This window comes from Pristiophorus japonicus, chromosome 2 (assembly GCF_044704955.1).
Source record: "Pristiophorus japonicus isolate sPriJap1 chromosome 2, sPriJap1.hap1, whole genome shotgun sequence".
NCBI lineage: Eukaryota > Metazoa > Chordata > Chondrichthyes > Pristiophoridae > Pristiophorus > Pristiophorus japonicus.
This window is the reverse complement of record NC_091978.1, coordinates 359,986,730-360,001,661: the sequence shown is the minus strand read 5'-3', so window position 1 is coordinate 360,001,661 and position 14,932 is coordinate 359,986,730. Positions and strand designations below refer to the sequence as shown.

The 14,932-nt window shown below is 44.0% G+C and overlaps 1 protein-coding gene and 1 long non-coding RNA gene across 5 annotated transcripts in view; one reads left to right on the top strand and one right to left on the bottom strand.

Moving 5' to 3' along the window:
- The first annotated feature begins 4,977 nt into the window (after positions 1-4,977).
- ppm1kb (protein phosphatase, Mg2+/Mn2+ dependent 1Kb) overlaps positions 4,978-14,932 on the top strand; it is a 42,908-nt gene continuing 32,953 nt past the window's right edge. For 2 of the 4 annotated variants that reach the window (XR_011591273.1, XM_070872724.1), the window contains exons 1-3: positions 5,929-6,003; positions 7,679-8,244; positions 14,633-14,733. Coding sequence is in view for 3 of the 4 variants with exons in the window: in XM_070872724.1 (XP_070728825.1) it covers positions 7,805-8,244; positions 14,633-14,733 (541 nt within the window). In the remaining variant the exon portion in view is untranslated. Of the gene's footprint in view, positions 5,117-5,928; positions 6,807-7,678; positions 8,245-14,632; positions 14,734-14,932 lie in introns of those variants that run through there. The other 2 variants (XM_070872731.1, XM_070872740.1) reach the window with 2 other exon arrangements.
- Positions 12,206-14,932, bottom strand: part of LOC139250271 (uncharacterized) — a 90,719-nt gene continuing 87,992 nt past the window's right edge. The window contains exon 4 of the long non-coding RNA XR_011591280.1: positions 12,206-12,298. This is a non-coding gene — a long non-coding RNA (uncharacterized lncRNA). The remainder of the gene's footprint in view (positions 12,299-14,932) is intronic.

Genomic DNA, 14,932 nt, shown 5'->3' with positions numbered 1-14,932 from the left:
TGTACTATGCCTTCAGGAATGTACACAGGGTGGGATACACTTACATCCTGATGCAATTAAATTTCTTTGGCTTTGCGCCCAGGTTGTTACAGCTGGAAGACTCCATTAACTCACTCTGCTGACTCCACCTATGTAATTTGTAGGATTGCCAAGTATCGGTCTGGTTCCTGTTGCTTTATGACATGATCTCCTGCCTCCACCCGGCATGACCCAGTCAAACAGCCTTCTTTCCTCTAACTCCAGTATTTTCATAACTCATAACCAAACGTATACCAAGAAAACGGAAAAAAAAAAGAACATGCACCATTTTTCTAAATGTCCCATGATTTTATCTCATGGACAATGTTCCCTGGTATCTGCGCTTTCTTCTGCGCAGCCCGTTTCTTTCACTGCACGGCACATTTCATTATATAATCTACAGCTCACAGGATCTCTACTTACTATATCAGCATTAAGCATAGTGACTCATTTGTGTGTCAGCTGTGGCTCAGTAGGAATACACCCTCTCCTTTGGGTCAGAAGGCTGTGGGTTCAAGTCCCTCTCCATGGAATTGAACACACCCAAAAAAAAAAAAAAAAAAAAAAAAAAAATCTAGGCTGACCTTCCAATGCAGTGCTGAGGGAGCGCCGCACTGTCGGAGGTGCTGTCTTTTGGATGAGATGTTAAACCGAGGCCTCGTCTGCTCTCCCAGGTGGACGCAAACGATCCCATGGCACTATTTCGAAGAAGAGCAGGGGAGTTATCCCCGATGTCCTGGCCAATATTTCATCATCATCATCATATAGGCAGTCCCTCGAAACGAGGATGACTTGCTTCCACGCCAAAAAGGAATGAGTTCACAGGTGTTTCAATGAAGGATCTAATATTCCAGATACCTTACTACATCTTGGAGGGTGGAAGATGCCCGTGCTTGGATTTTTTTAACGTGTGGTGGCCGTTACACACGAGACACCATAGGGGTGACAGAGCGAGGTCTTGGTCCAGTGGCAAGGATTACCCAAGACTAATTGGAGACTTGCTCTGCTGCACGCACTGCGTCGCAGTGTGGGCTGGTCCATGCTACCCCTGGGCCCTTGCCCCTTCTGGGCCCCAGACTCACGTCTCTCCTGGGCCCCGGTCACTTCCATCTACAAACTCTTGCCGCTCCTTCGCCCCTCCTGCTGTGCCTGCCCGCACTGCAATCAGCGACCTGACTTTGCAGCTGTCGCCCTCCTGCAGTGGTATGCTCCCTCACGCTGCTCCCTCTGATGGCCCCGGCCTGCTGATGGTCTTGCAGGCTGGGACCGCGCCGATTTCCGGGCCAGGTTGGGCCGCCGCACGCTGCTCCCTCTAATGCAGCCTTTCAATCACAATAAATCCTCTTTATCCCTCAATCAATATCACAAAAACATATTATCTGGTCATTATCACATTTGTGGGAGCTTGCTGTGCGCAAACTGGCTGCCGCGTGTCCCACATTACAACAGTGACTACACTTCAAAAGTACTTCATTGGTTGTAAAGCGCTTTGAGATGTCCGGTAGTTGTGAAAAGTGCTATATAAATGCAAGTCTTTCTTTCCTCCAAATCCTATATTTTCATAACTCATAAACAAACGTATTCAAAGTGGCAAATTAAATTTAATCCGGAGAAGTGTGAGGTAATGCATTTGGGGAGGGCTAATAAGGTAAAGGAATACACATTAAACGGTAGGGCATTGAGAAGTGTAGAGGAACAAAAGGACCTTGGAGTGCATGTCCACAGATCCCTGAAGATAGCAGGCCAGGTAGATAAGGTGGTTAAGAAGGCACACGGAATACTTGCCTTTATTAGCTGAGGTACAGAATATAAGAGCAGGAAGGTTATGCTTGAACTGAATAAAACACTGGTTGGGCCACTGCTGGAGTACTGCGTGCAGTTCTTGTCACCGCATTACAGGAAGGACGTGATTGCACTGGTGAGGGTATAGAGGAGATTTAGGAGGGTGTTGCCGGGAGTGGAGAATCTTAGCTATGAGGAAAGATTGGATAAGCTGGGTTTATTTTCCTTGGAACAGAAGAGGCTGAGAGACATAATTGAGGTGTATAAAATTATGAGGGGCCCAGATATTGTGGATAGAAATGGTCTATTTCCCTTAGCAGAGGGGTCAACAACCAGGGGTCATAAATTTAAAGTAATTGATAGAAGGTTTCGAGGGGATTTGAGGGGAAATTTATTCACCCAGAGGGTTGTGGGGGTCTGGAACTGACTTCCTGGAATGGTGGTAGAGGCAGAAACCCTCACCACATTTAAAAATTACTTGGATGTGCACTTGAAGTGTCAGGGTTACGGACCAAGAGCTGGAAAGTGGGATTAGGATGGATAGCCTCTTGTTGGCCGAGCGGACACGATGGGCCGAAATGGCCTCCTTCCGTGCTGTAAATTTCTATGATTCTATGCACTATTTTTCTAAATGTTCCATTGATTTTGTCTCACGGGCAGTGTTCCCTGTGAGCTGCGCATTGTTCTGCGTGGCTTGTTTCTTTTACTGTCCAGTCCCTTTATATTTCCATGCATGCACCATATTTACAATGGAAAAGCCGGTGAGCGGCCTGAGCTGGACCCTACCCATTGCAGCTCGGCCGCGCGCTCGGAGGGAACAATGCTCACTGATCGCGCGCATGCCCAGGAGATTAATCGTTAATTCCTGGAGACTACATGAGCTCAAAGTCTAGGCTGACACGCCCAGTGCAGTACTGAGGGAGTGCTGCACTATCGGAGGTGTCATCTTTCGGATGAGACATTAAACCGAGGCTCCATCTGCTCTCTCGGGTGGACATTTTTTTGAAGAAGAGCGGCAGAGTTATCCCTGGTGTCCTGGACAATATTGATTCTTCAACCAATACCAGTAAAACAGATTATTTGGGGGGGCAGTTGTAGTAATGTTTCTACTTAAAATAGTTGTAGAGCTGTTGAGTTGGGAGTGGCTTAGCCAATCACATGATGTTCACGAGACTCAATAAAATCTCAGCCAGTTGGGTTCAGGGGATCCACGATGAGGTACGCAGTTGTGAGCCTGGTGGATGACCTGGTAATGTATAGTGTGATTGTTAAACCTTTGTTAATAAACCAACTAGTTCTTAATTTAAAAAAAAACAGATTATCTGGTCATTACCTCATTGCTGTTTGTATGCAAATTGGCTGCTGTGTTTCCTACATTACAACAGTGACTGCACTTCAAAAGAATTTAATTAGCTGTAAAATGCTTTGGGACAGTCTGCGGTTGTGAAAGGCGCTTTGGAAATGCAAGTTCTTTATTAAACTCATTTGGCATTTGGTATGCTGGACTTGAAGACTCCATTAATTCGCTTTGTTGTCTCCACCCGTGCAGTTAGCACCTGTGTTACAACACATGAATGGCCTTCCATTCCAAAGAGGACCATCCCCTCTGATGCACCTTGAGCTGCTGGATCTCAAGTGACTCCTCTGAAAATGCTCTCATTACACACATTTCATTCCCCCACAAAAAAACAGCTCTGATGAAGTGTTATAACTGAACTGTCATACTACTTGTCCGCCATCCAGTTCTAGATGAGCAGAAATTTTCTCCAATTGAATATTGGGAAGACCAAAGCCATTGTTTTCAGTTCCTGCCGCAAACTCTGTTCCCTAACCACTGACTCCATCCCTCTCCCTAACTTCTGTCTGAGGCTGAACCGGACTGTTCACAACCTTGGTGTCATATTTGATCCTGAAATGAGCTTGCGACCACATATCCACAGCATAACTAAGACCGCCTATTTCCACCTCCATAACATCGCCCGTCTTCGCCCTTGCCTCAGCTCATCTGTTGCTGAAACCCTCATCCATGCTGTTGTTCCATCTAGACTTGACTATTCCAACGCACTCCTGGCTGGCCTCCCACATTCTACCCTTCATTAACTAGAGGTGATCCAAAACTCAGCTGCCCGTGTCCTAACTGGCACCAAATCCTGCTTCCCATCACCCCTGTGCTCGCTGACCTACATTGGCTTCCGGGTAAGCAATGCCTCGATTTCAAAATTCTCATCCTTATTTTCAAATTCCTCCATGTTCTCATCCCTCCCTATCTCTGTAATCTCCTCCAGCCCCACAACCACCCCACCCCCACTCCCGAGATTTCTGCGCTCCTCGAATTCTGCACTCTTGAAAATCCCTGATTATAATCACTCAACCATTGGTGGCTGTGCCTTCTGTTGCCTCGCCCCTAAACTCTGGAATTACCTCCCTAAGCCAGTCTGCCTCTCTAACTCCTTCAAGACGCTCCTTAAAACCTACTTCTTTGACCAAGCTTTTGGTCACCTGCCCTAATTTCTCCTTATGCGGCTCGGAGTCAAATTTTCTACGTTAAAGGCGCTATATAAATACATTGTTGTTGAAACATTAAATCCTTTCTTTGCAGATGCTGCTGAAAGTTTCCTGCATTTTCTATGACAATACCTGTAATTTGATCCCATGTGCTCAAAAGGTATTCACCACCAGTTCCATCGCTCGTTCACCTCCTACATTGTGATGTTCAGCCTTCCTGTCATATTAAGAAAACTAAGCAACATTTAAAAATAAAATTTCCAGGTGAACTTTCCGGTGAAACAAGGCATATGTAACCAAGTAGCTTTATTTCATAAGCATTTTTTAAATCAAGGTTATGGCTTATTTAAAACGGCAAGATTTAATTACAGCCTCTTAGCTTATATTGGGCGTCTGCTGTTACTCTATCATTATTTTTAAATAAGAGACAGAGGTTCATGTTGTAAATTGACCTGAATGAAAGAAAGCTCGTGCTAAGTATTGTGCAAATGTTGACCTCATCTGAAGGTTAACCTTTATGTGGAGGTCTGAAGTGTCTTGATGCAGTGCAGGCGACGTTCTGCAAGCATGGCTTATGTTATTGGTTGCAAAGTTGACGAATTGGATCGAGAGTGTGGCTACAACGCCCCATTGAAAGAGAGAAAGAGGAAAGACAAGAGGAGGAAGGCTTGCATGAGTCATGCAATCACAACACTGTTACATGACGTTCCCCCTTATCGTTTAGTACGAGTTCTTCCCCCATCGGAGTAAGCTGCATCGCGAAAAGGGGGGGGGGAAAAAAACATACTTTGCAAGCAAAACTGTACAGAAGGTGAGTGCAAATGGAGACACTTAAACAGTGCGAGGGGAAATGGGAAAGAGGCTTCTTTAGGGGGGGCTTGGTCCACTTTGCAGCTTTAGGGCTGTAACGTAGCCGATTGTCCCGAGCTGGTAAATGTTTGCATTCTTTCGGGGCTGTGCGGTGCGTTGCAACTTTAGTTAAATTTTAGCTCCAATTGTAGTTTGCAAATGAGAATTTTTGTTTAATAAGCAATCCTTGTCGCCTTCTTATGCAAACCCCCCCCCCCCTTTTTTTGCCTTTAGCAGCCGAATGCTCATTGCAAAAAAATGACCTTGCGCTTCTTTTTTGTGTGTGTGTGTGCAATTATCAGCGTTAGAGCGCAGCCGAATGCATCTTCTCTGGTGTCCACATTGCGGCTTGCACCACAACCCCGGCTCGCGCTCGCCGTCTCCCCGGGCGACCGCTGCTCGGGGCTTCCATTGATGAAAGAAAAGGGCCAGCCGCGCAGCAGCGACCAGCCGATTGGCTCGTTCGACTGTCAATCACCAGCGCGACAGGGATGATGGCAGTTCTCAATTAAAATAGATATACTTTTTTTTTTAAAAAGGTTAAATTATATAGCTACCGCTGTTTTTCATTTATGCTGTTTGTCATTTTTAAAAATAGTAATTTGTCTTTGGGGGTAGGGGAAAGAACCGAGCCCCGCCTTCTCCGGTCGCCGATTGGTTGGCGGCTTGCTTCAGTGGGTGCCTGCTCTGCGATTGGCGGGTGCGGCTGTCAATCGCCGAGCGGCTGGGCGCGCGGTCCCGCCCCCTCGCTCTGTGCTCCTAACCGAAGCGGCGCGCGGGGCGGCGGGAGGCGGGGAGAGTCGGTCAGGGCACCCAGTACTGTCCGTCTGGCAGCTCCGCGGGCCGACGGTGAGCTTCCCGAGCCGGCAGCGGGCAGGGAGAGGAGCGGGCAATACTCCGCCCCATTTCTGTCAACCCCTCCGTCTTCCCTCATTCTCCCTCAGTCCCTCTCTCCTCACACTCCTCCTCCCTCAACACTGCTTTCCTTCCCTCATTCTCCCTCCAATCCCTACCTCGACACACACCCTCTTCCTTCCCTCAACCCTCTGCTTTCCTTCCCTCATTCTCCGTCCAATCCCTACCTCGACACACCCTTTGCTTTCCTTCCCAGTCCCCTCTCTTCACCCATCTCAACCCTCTTCTTCTCCCGCAACCCCCTCTCCTGCAACCCTTTGCCTTCCTTCATTCTTCCTCAATCCACGCTCTTCACAGATCTCAATCCTCAATCTCCCTCCTCCCCTTAAGCCCCTGCCTTCCTTCATTCTCCCTCAACCCCCTCTCTTCACCCATCTCAATCCTCTCTTCATTCTTCCCCTTCCCACTCATTTCTTCCTCGACTCTTTCCCTGATTCTCCCTCAACCCTCTCTCTTCTCCCCTCAATCTCTTCCTCCCTCAACCTTCTCTCTTCCCAAATTTCACGAATGTAAAAGAGCCACAATGTAATCCTGTTGGCCAGGCAGTGATTGTTGGTGGGCTATTGATCATAGCCAAGCCCAATCTCATCCTCGCCTGACATCCACACGCACACACTTTTTCCAACCGAGCACAATTTAATTTAGTTCACTAGTGGTCGGTTTTCATTGTGTGCCTAATTGTGTACCCGCTTGTAGAAGATTTTTGAGGGGAACTTTTTTATTTTGTACTCATTCAGGTGAGTGATGTACTTGGGAACAGAAGAGTTTTTGTTTCTTTGTCCATTTGTCAGCATCAGGCATTGCTAAATCAACTCTTTTGGAGTCAGATGAGAACACCTGCAATGAAAAGACTGTGTGCTAACTTGTTTTATGCTACCAATATTCATTTTCAGTGTATAAATGATTCTCTTGTGTCCGTCTCTGTTTTAAAAGAGCAAATGGAGTATAAAAATAGGAAAGTCTTGCTACAACTGTATAGGGCGTTGGTGAGATCACACCTGGAGTACTGTGTACAGTTTTGGTCTCCTTATTTAAGGAGGGATATACTTGCATTGGAGGCAGTTCAGAGAAGGTTCACTAGGTTGATTCCTGAGGTAAAGGGGGTTGTCTTATGAAGAAAGGTTGGGTCTATACTCATTGGAGTTTAGAAGAATGAGAGGTGATCTTACTGGAATTTATAAGATTTGAGGGGGCTGGACGGGGTAGATGCAGAGAGGATGTTTCCCCTCGTGGGGGAATCTAGAACTAGGGGGCATAGTTTCAGAATAAGGGGGTCGCCCATTTAAAACCGAGATGAGGAGGAATTTCTTCTGAGAATTGTGAATCTGTGGAATTCTCTACCCCCCAGAGAGCTGTGGAGGCTGTGTCATTGAATAAATTTAAGGTGGAGATTGACAGATTTTTGAATGATAAGGTAGTGAAAGGGTTATGGGGAGCGGGCAGGGAAGTGGAGTTGAAGTCGAAGATCAGCCATGATATTGAATGGCGGAGCAGGCTCGAGGGGTCCAATGGCCTATACCTGCTCCTATTTCTTATAAATGGGGGAATACTGACTTTTGAAAACGTGTGGCTTTTAATGGTCTTTCCTTTTTCTCATTTATTCTTGCAGAAAACCTAAAAGTGCGAACTTCTGGATCCTTCAGATATATGCGATTTGTCGTCTACGCTGAAAGAGATCTTTGCTTATTTTTCTCGTCTCAAGCTTTACTCCTGGGTGATCTCTGTGCATTGAGTTATGTCAACAGCTGCACTAATCACCTTGTGCAGATCTGGTGGCTTTCAAGTGCGAAGAAGAGCGCTGCTGACCTTCAAGTTGCTGCAGGACGAGAAGCGCGTGGTTCTCCTGTGCCACAGCTCGACCAGCGATCGGAGGTCCTCACGCTTCGATGTCGACGGCGGCGGCCGCCTGACCCCCTGGGATTCCTTTGGAATCTGGGACAACCGCATCGATGAACCTATTCTGCTTCCGCCCAGCATCAAATATGGCAAACCCATTCCGAATGTCAGCCTGGGGAAAGTTGGGTGCGTCACTCAAATCGGCCTGCGCAAAGAGAATGAGGACCGTTTCAGTTTTGGAATGCTGACTGATAACGTGCTGTATTTTGCAGTGTACGATGGACATGGTGGAACAGCAGCAGCTGATTTTTGTGATAAATACATGGCAAAGTATATTGCGTACGTATCTCTCAAGTCACAAACTTTAGCTTTTAAGTGATTCATACAATGTATGACCAAGTCAATGATCTAGACGTGAATGTAGGGGGGTATGATTAAGAAATTTGCAGATGATACTAAAATCGGCTGTATGGTTGATGACGAAGAAAGCTGTAGACTGCAGGAAGATAACAATCAACTGGATAGGTGGGCAAATTGAATTCAATCCGGAGAAGTGTGAGGTAATGCATTTGGGGAGGGCAAACCAGGCAAGGGGATACACAATAAATGGTAGGACACTGAGGTGTAGAGGAACAAAGGGACCTTGGGGTGCATGTCCACAGATCCCTGAAGGTAGCAGGTTAGGTAGAGAAGGTGGTTAAGAAGGCATATGGATTAGCTGAGGCATAGAATATAAGAGTAGGGAGGTTATGCTTGAACTGTATAAAACACTAGTTAGGCAACAGCTAGAGTACTGCGTCCAGTTCTGGTCACCAAATTACAGGAAAGATGTGATTGCACTAGAAAGAGCACTTCGGAGATTTACGAGGATACTGGAGAATTTTAGCTATGAGGAAAGATTGGATAGGCTGGGTTTGTTTTCTTTGGAACAAAGGAGGCTGAGGAAAGATCTTATTGAGGTGTATAAAATTATGAGGGGCTGTGATAGAGTGGATAGAAAGGACCGATTTCCCTTAGCAGAGGGGTCAAGAACCAGGGGGCATAGATTTAAAATAATTGGTAGGAGGATTTGAGGGGAAATTTCTTCACTGAGGGTGATGGGGGTGTGGAATTCACTGCCTGAAAGGGTGGTAGAGGCAGAAACACTCACCATATTTACAAAGTACTTGGATATGCACTTGAAGTGCCGTAACCTATAGGGCTAAGGACCAAGAGCTGGAAAGCGGGATTAGGCTGGATAGCTCTGTCAGCCGGCGTGGACACGATGGGCTGAAGTGGCCTCTTTCCGTGCTGTAAATGTCTATGATTCTAATGTATTTTTATTCGAAAGTAAGATCTTTATCTTATATTCATTTTAAACCTGTTTGCTCGGTGCTTTCTATTATTATTTCAGTAAAAATGACATGGCCACACATTGGAGTTTGTGTTTAGAAACCTCTTGGATAACCCCCCCCCTCCCCCACACACGCACGCGCACACACACACACACAAGAAAATGTACAGAGTAAGCCACGTACTGTGGATTTATCTGTGCCGATTTTAATTTGTCCAGCATGTAGTGAGGTGCCCACTCTCGTCCCTCTCTGCTCTGCTCTGCCCAGCCCAGTCTACACTGACTGCATGCACTATTTTCCCAGTGGTCGACTTTTCTTAATGATATCGCTGCACTATATCCTGAAAATCTTCTACTTGTCCCGACAAATAAATAATCTCCTCCCCCCCCCCCCGCGCCCCCCCCCCCCCAAAAAAAAATATTTTTTTTGGTTTAGGCAGATGTGACGTGCCAGGTTGTCTGCACAAATCCACATCTGCTGTAAGTGGACTACAGTGTAATAGTGAAATAAAGTGTGTGAATCTCTCCTTGCAGGAGATGCACTGTTTTGTCCCTCCTCATCCCTCTCCTGAAGGTGCTGTCGAGCTGGATACAGTTCTGTGGATATAGGCAACCCCTCAGTATCATATTCAACTGGACATTCTTTGTGTGATCCTTCACAATGTATTTTTTTCAGGCTCTTCACCCATTGAGGGCATCGCAGCTAAATCTAATGGTGATCACCTATGTCCATATATGCACATAGTAGCGGTCAGCTCTGACTCAAGCCCTTGGGTTTTCCAAATATATATTTGGTTGATTTTGAAGTCAACTAATAAAATCACTTTCTGGTTTTTGCACGCTATTCTTATCTATTCATACAGCAGAATGTTTTCTTTTTGACCTGCTAGTCTGTAGCATATCCCTGGTGTTAGCTTTGTCTTTTTGCATTAAAAATGTCTAATCAAAACTTGCATTGTGACCTTTGCACCTCCCATGCAATCAATTTCTATAAGCTTTTAGGTGCTCCTGACACATGGGGCTATACCATCTCCTTTTCCTGTATACGTTTATCTTTTCTCAACACACACTATATGTTCTAGTCATGACCATTCTCAGGGGTCAGCCATGTTTCTGATCTACCTGTACTACATCGTCATTCCCTGCTGATACGACAGTCTCTCCTTCCAGCATCGTCTTTTGACAGCTTCATGTGTTGAAGTAAAGGCGGCTGAAATATAAAGGGGAAGAATTTATGCTTCAGTGGCATCGATCCTTGGCCAGGCCCTATCTAGAGCACTCCGTTCAGTTTTGGGCACTGCACATCAGGAAGGATATTTTGGCCTTGGAGGGAGCGCAGCACAGATTCACCAGAATGATACCGGGGCTTAGAGGGCTAAATTATGTGGACCGGTTGCATAGACTGGGCTTGTATTCATTTGAGTATAGAAGATTGAGGAGTGATCTGATCAAGATGCATAAAGGAATTGATAGACTAGATAAGGAATCAAGAAAAAGAGGGTACAATCTTAAATTTAGAGCTAGTCAATTCAAAATTGGACAACACTTTTTCCACATAAAGGGTAGTAGGAATCTGGATCCCCCCTCCCTCGCAAAAAAAAGACTAGATGCTAGGACAATTGGAGCATTCAAGATTGAGAGAGATTTTTGTTAGGCAAGAGCATCGAGGGATATTGAACAAAGGCAGGTAAATGGAGTTGAGGTGTAGATCAGTTGTGATCTAATTAAATGGCATACAAGCTCTGGGCTGAATGGTTTGGTTCTGTTAAAGTTTTGCATTAGCCTGTAGTGTCTGGCTGTTTCAACTATCTGATTTCTGTGTCCGTACCTGCTAGGTGACTGTCTTCCACTTGTCTGCGATCCAATGTTATCTTTTTATTTTCCCCGCTCTCTTTCCCCCCGCCCCCCCCCCCCCCCCCCCCAACCAGCTATCTAATTAAAATGATTCTCAATATCTGCCTCAACAGTTGTCTCTCCTGTTAGACGCACGTGGCCCACATCTCCTGTACCAGTCCCATCCTTTTTTATTTATGGAAGTATCGTTATTTTCAGACGAGATTACTAGTCATTTATTTACCGCCTTGTTTTCCCTTGTTCACCAAACCAGATGTACATCAGAGAACATTTGCAACTTTTTAGTTTGGAGGTGATCCTTCACTTTTTTTAAGACTCCTATATAATTTCTCACGTATGTTGTTTACTCCTATATCACTACTACTACTACTACTACTAGGTCTTTCCCTGTCCCTTTCAGTAGCCATTTTAACCATTTCATAGCATGTACTGATCTAGCTACAAGTAGACAACTTGCAAGTTGCCATTGCTTAGGAATTGCCTTTAAGACACACATGGCTATCCACCTTCCTGAGTAGAGCTTTTCTCTTTTTTTTTTCTCTCTCTTACTCTTTCTTTCTTTTTTTTTCTTTTTCTTTCCCCACCCTCCCCCCACCCCCCGAGTAGTTTTGTTGTGGCTCAGTTGGGAGCACTGAGTCAGGTGGTCATGGGTTCAAGTCCCACTCCAGAGCCTTGCGCACAAAAATCTAGGCTGACACTCCCGTGCAGTGCTGAGGAAGAGCTGCACTGTCGGAGGTGCCATCTTTCAGCAGAGATGTTATGCCCTGTCTGCCCTCTTGGGTGGATGTATAGAAGGCACTATTTTGAAGAATAGCAGGGACATTCTCCCCGGTGTCCTGGCCAATATAAATCCCTCAACCAACATTAAAAACAAATTATTCGATTACTATCTCATTGCTGTTTTTACAACCGTGCTGTGCGTAAATTGGCTGCCACGTTTCCTACATTACAACAGTGCTACACTTCAAACGTACTTCATTGGCTGTAAAACGTTTGGGATGTTTTTAAGGTCATGAAAGGTGCTATATAAATGAAAGTCTTTGCATGCTTTCTTCTTTTCCAACTTTCATCAAGTATTTTCATTTTCTTGGTTTCCTTCATAACTTGCTTCCATTTCTTGGCAGCGCTGTACTACTTCATACTGCTCTGCAGCTTTACTCCCGAGTGACGCATCACAGTCCAGTGTCAGCCCATTGGATAATGTGCCTGAGGGAGAATAAGTCCAAAGATGGGGGGTTTGGTTTTACTTTATTTACTGTACGTTTTAAACATTTCTTTAGTCACCTCTACCTCCATTCCCACGTGCTCCTTTTACAGTATTCATATTGTTTGGGGTGATTTGAAGGTACTATTTAGTGGTTCTGGTTTCGGTCAGAAGTAGTGCAGTGCAGCATATGGCAATGTGCTGAGTTGTGATCAGTTGTGACATTAAGAGTAGGATTATAGCATCTGTCACTCTTACTTAGGAAGGCTCCATACCATTCTGCAGAGTATGTAATGTATTAATGCCACCATGCATTCTTGAAATGTATCTGGTATGGGGGATGGTCAATTAATATCTATTTCATCATTCCTTGATGGAAAGTGAAATTGATAAATTCTATTTTATAATTCCTATTTCAGAAAGAGACATAATTCAATCTTTAAAACGTGCAAGTTCTTTCTTGCTGCATGTTACTAAAACAGTTTGTAACATATTCCTCCTAAAGTTAAAGAAAAACTTAGTTATGCAGTGACTTTCTGTTCTCGAGGGTAGCACATCACAGCCAATAAATTACTTTTTAGTTGTAGTTACTGTTATGTAGGCAAACACCAACTAATTTGCGTACAGCAAGGTCTCACACACAGCAGTGAGATAACTGACCAGTTAATCTGTTTTATTGGTGTTTGTTGAGGGATTAATAGTGGCCCCAACACCATGAGGGCACCCCTTCTCTAATGCAAATATCATTTTGTATCCACACCAGGTCTTGGCTTAATGACTCATCCAAAAGGCAATACCTCCCAACAGTGCAGCACTTACCTCAGTACTGCACTGTCGTGTTAGCCCTAGATTAAGTGCTCAAGTCCTGGAGCGGGGCTTGAACCCACAACCTTCTGACTCCGAGGCAAGAGTGTGTACTGAGCCAATCTGACATTTGTGCTTTCAATAGTTGGCATAGTGTCTCCTATAGCACACACACACACACATGGTTGTTCATGAAATTCAAAATCGAATGTTTGTGATGTTCCATTTGACTTTATTGAACTGTTTTGCTGCACAGTGAGGGTGTGTTGTGTAATCTGTGGCATCATGCAGTCTACTGCTTTTTAATGTTAGGCATAAAACTAATTTTTCACTTTAAAAAAAAATATTATTGAAGCAATTCTACATTTCAGTTGAAAATACACCCACCACTACTCTGCATTACTATAAAATTGGAACATCCATTTAGTATGAATTGAAATTAATTTAAGAAAAATGTTTGTACATGGTGCTTTGATATTAGAATGAACTGTAGACTTTGACTTTTACAAATTCCTTTAATTGTTCCATCATGCCATTTCTTACCAATTCTTACTATTCCAAGATGAAAATCTTTATTATTGAATTAGAGGTGGAGTATTCCATTACATTTGCTGAAGTCTTCTTCATAAATAGGCATGCAAACCTCTTGAGTATGTAAAGTTATACTATGGAACATAAATAACACAGCTGTTGTGTTTAAAAAAATATCTAAACATTTATCAGGACAGATAAGACATTTAAATCTTTTAAAGAAATAGCTATAAACTACATGTGTTACAAAGCAACCCTGCATCAAAGTAAAATCGTATATTTTAGCGGTGGAATGGTTCGAAGTAGAGGTGTCAGCCTTGGTTCAGTGGTAGCACTCTTGCCTCTGAGTCAGAAGGTCATGGACTCAGCCTCACTCTGGAGTCATGAGCCCATAATCCAGTCCAACATAACAGTGCAATTCAAGGGAGTGCCGCATTGTCTGAGGTACTGACTTTTAGATGAGACATTAAACCGAGGCCCCGACTGCCTTTTCGGAAAGACATAGAAAAAAAAATCCCACGCCATTATTTCGAAGAGGGCAGATGCGTTCTCTCTGATTTTATCCCTGAATCATTACTAAAATAGATTCTGGTCATTATCACATTGTTGTTTGTGGGACCTTGCTGTGTGCAAATTGGCTGCTGCGTATCCCGACATTATACCAGTGGCTACACTTCAAAAGTTGTTAATAAAGGACTTTTGGATGTCCAGAGGTCATAAAAGTCACTGGATAATTCCTTTCTTAATTTAATAAAAACAAAATTAAACATGCTGCATTAAAGGTGCCCTATTTGCTATACTTGTTTTGTTATAGAAACTATATTACTATTCAACACTGTAATCCTTTTTCTCTAACCAAAAATGTTATATTAAATAATATTTAATTGTCTCATTGAAACCATGACTAAAAGTTTCTGTTAATAATTAGCACTCAGATTAGTGTTTGATGCACAGAAGTACCTATAACTTATGAACAATTTCATTTTTTGTTTCCCATTTAGACAATGTCTTTCACAGGAGGACGATCTGGAAAGGGTACTGACCAAAGCCTTTTATGAGACCGACAAGGAATTTGCAAGACTTATCCGTTCATCTGCAAATGGTAGGTACCTTTATTTAAAATCTGGCTGTAGTAAGGAAACTGATTTTAAAGTAACTCGTTTTAACGTAGAAGTTAGTAACATAATTGGTTTTTAACCATCTGATGCATGGGAAAAGCATGAATTATTTATTTCAAAGAATTTATAGTATTAAAATCAACAGTTCTGATATTTGTGTTGCCCAGGGGGAGAACAGCACCA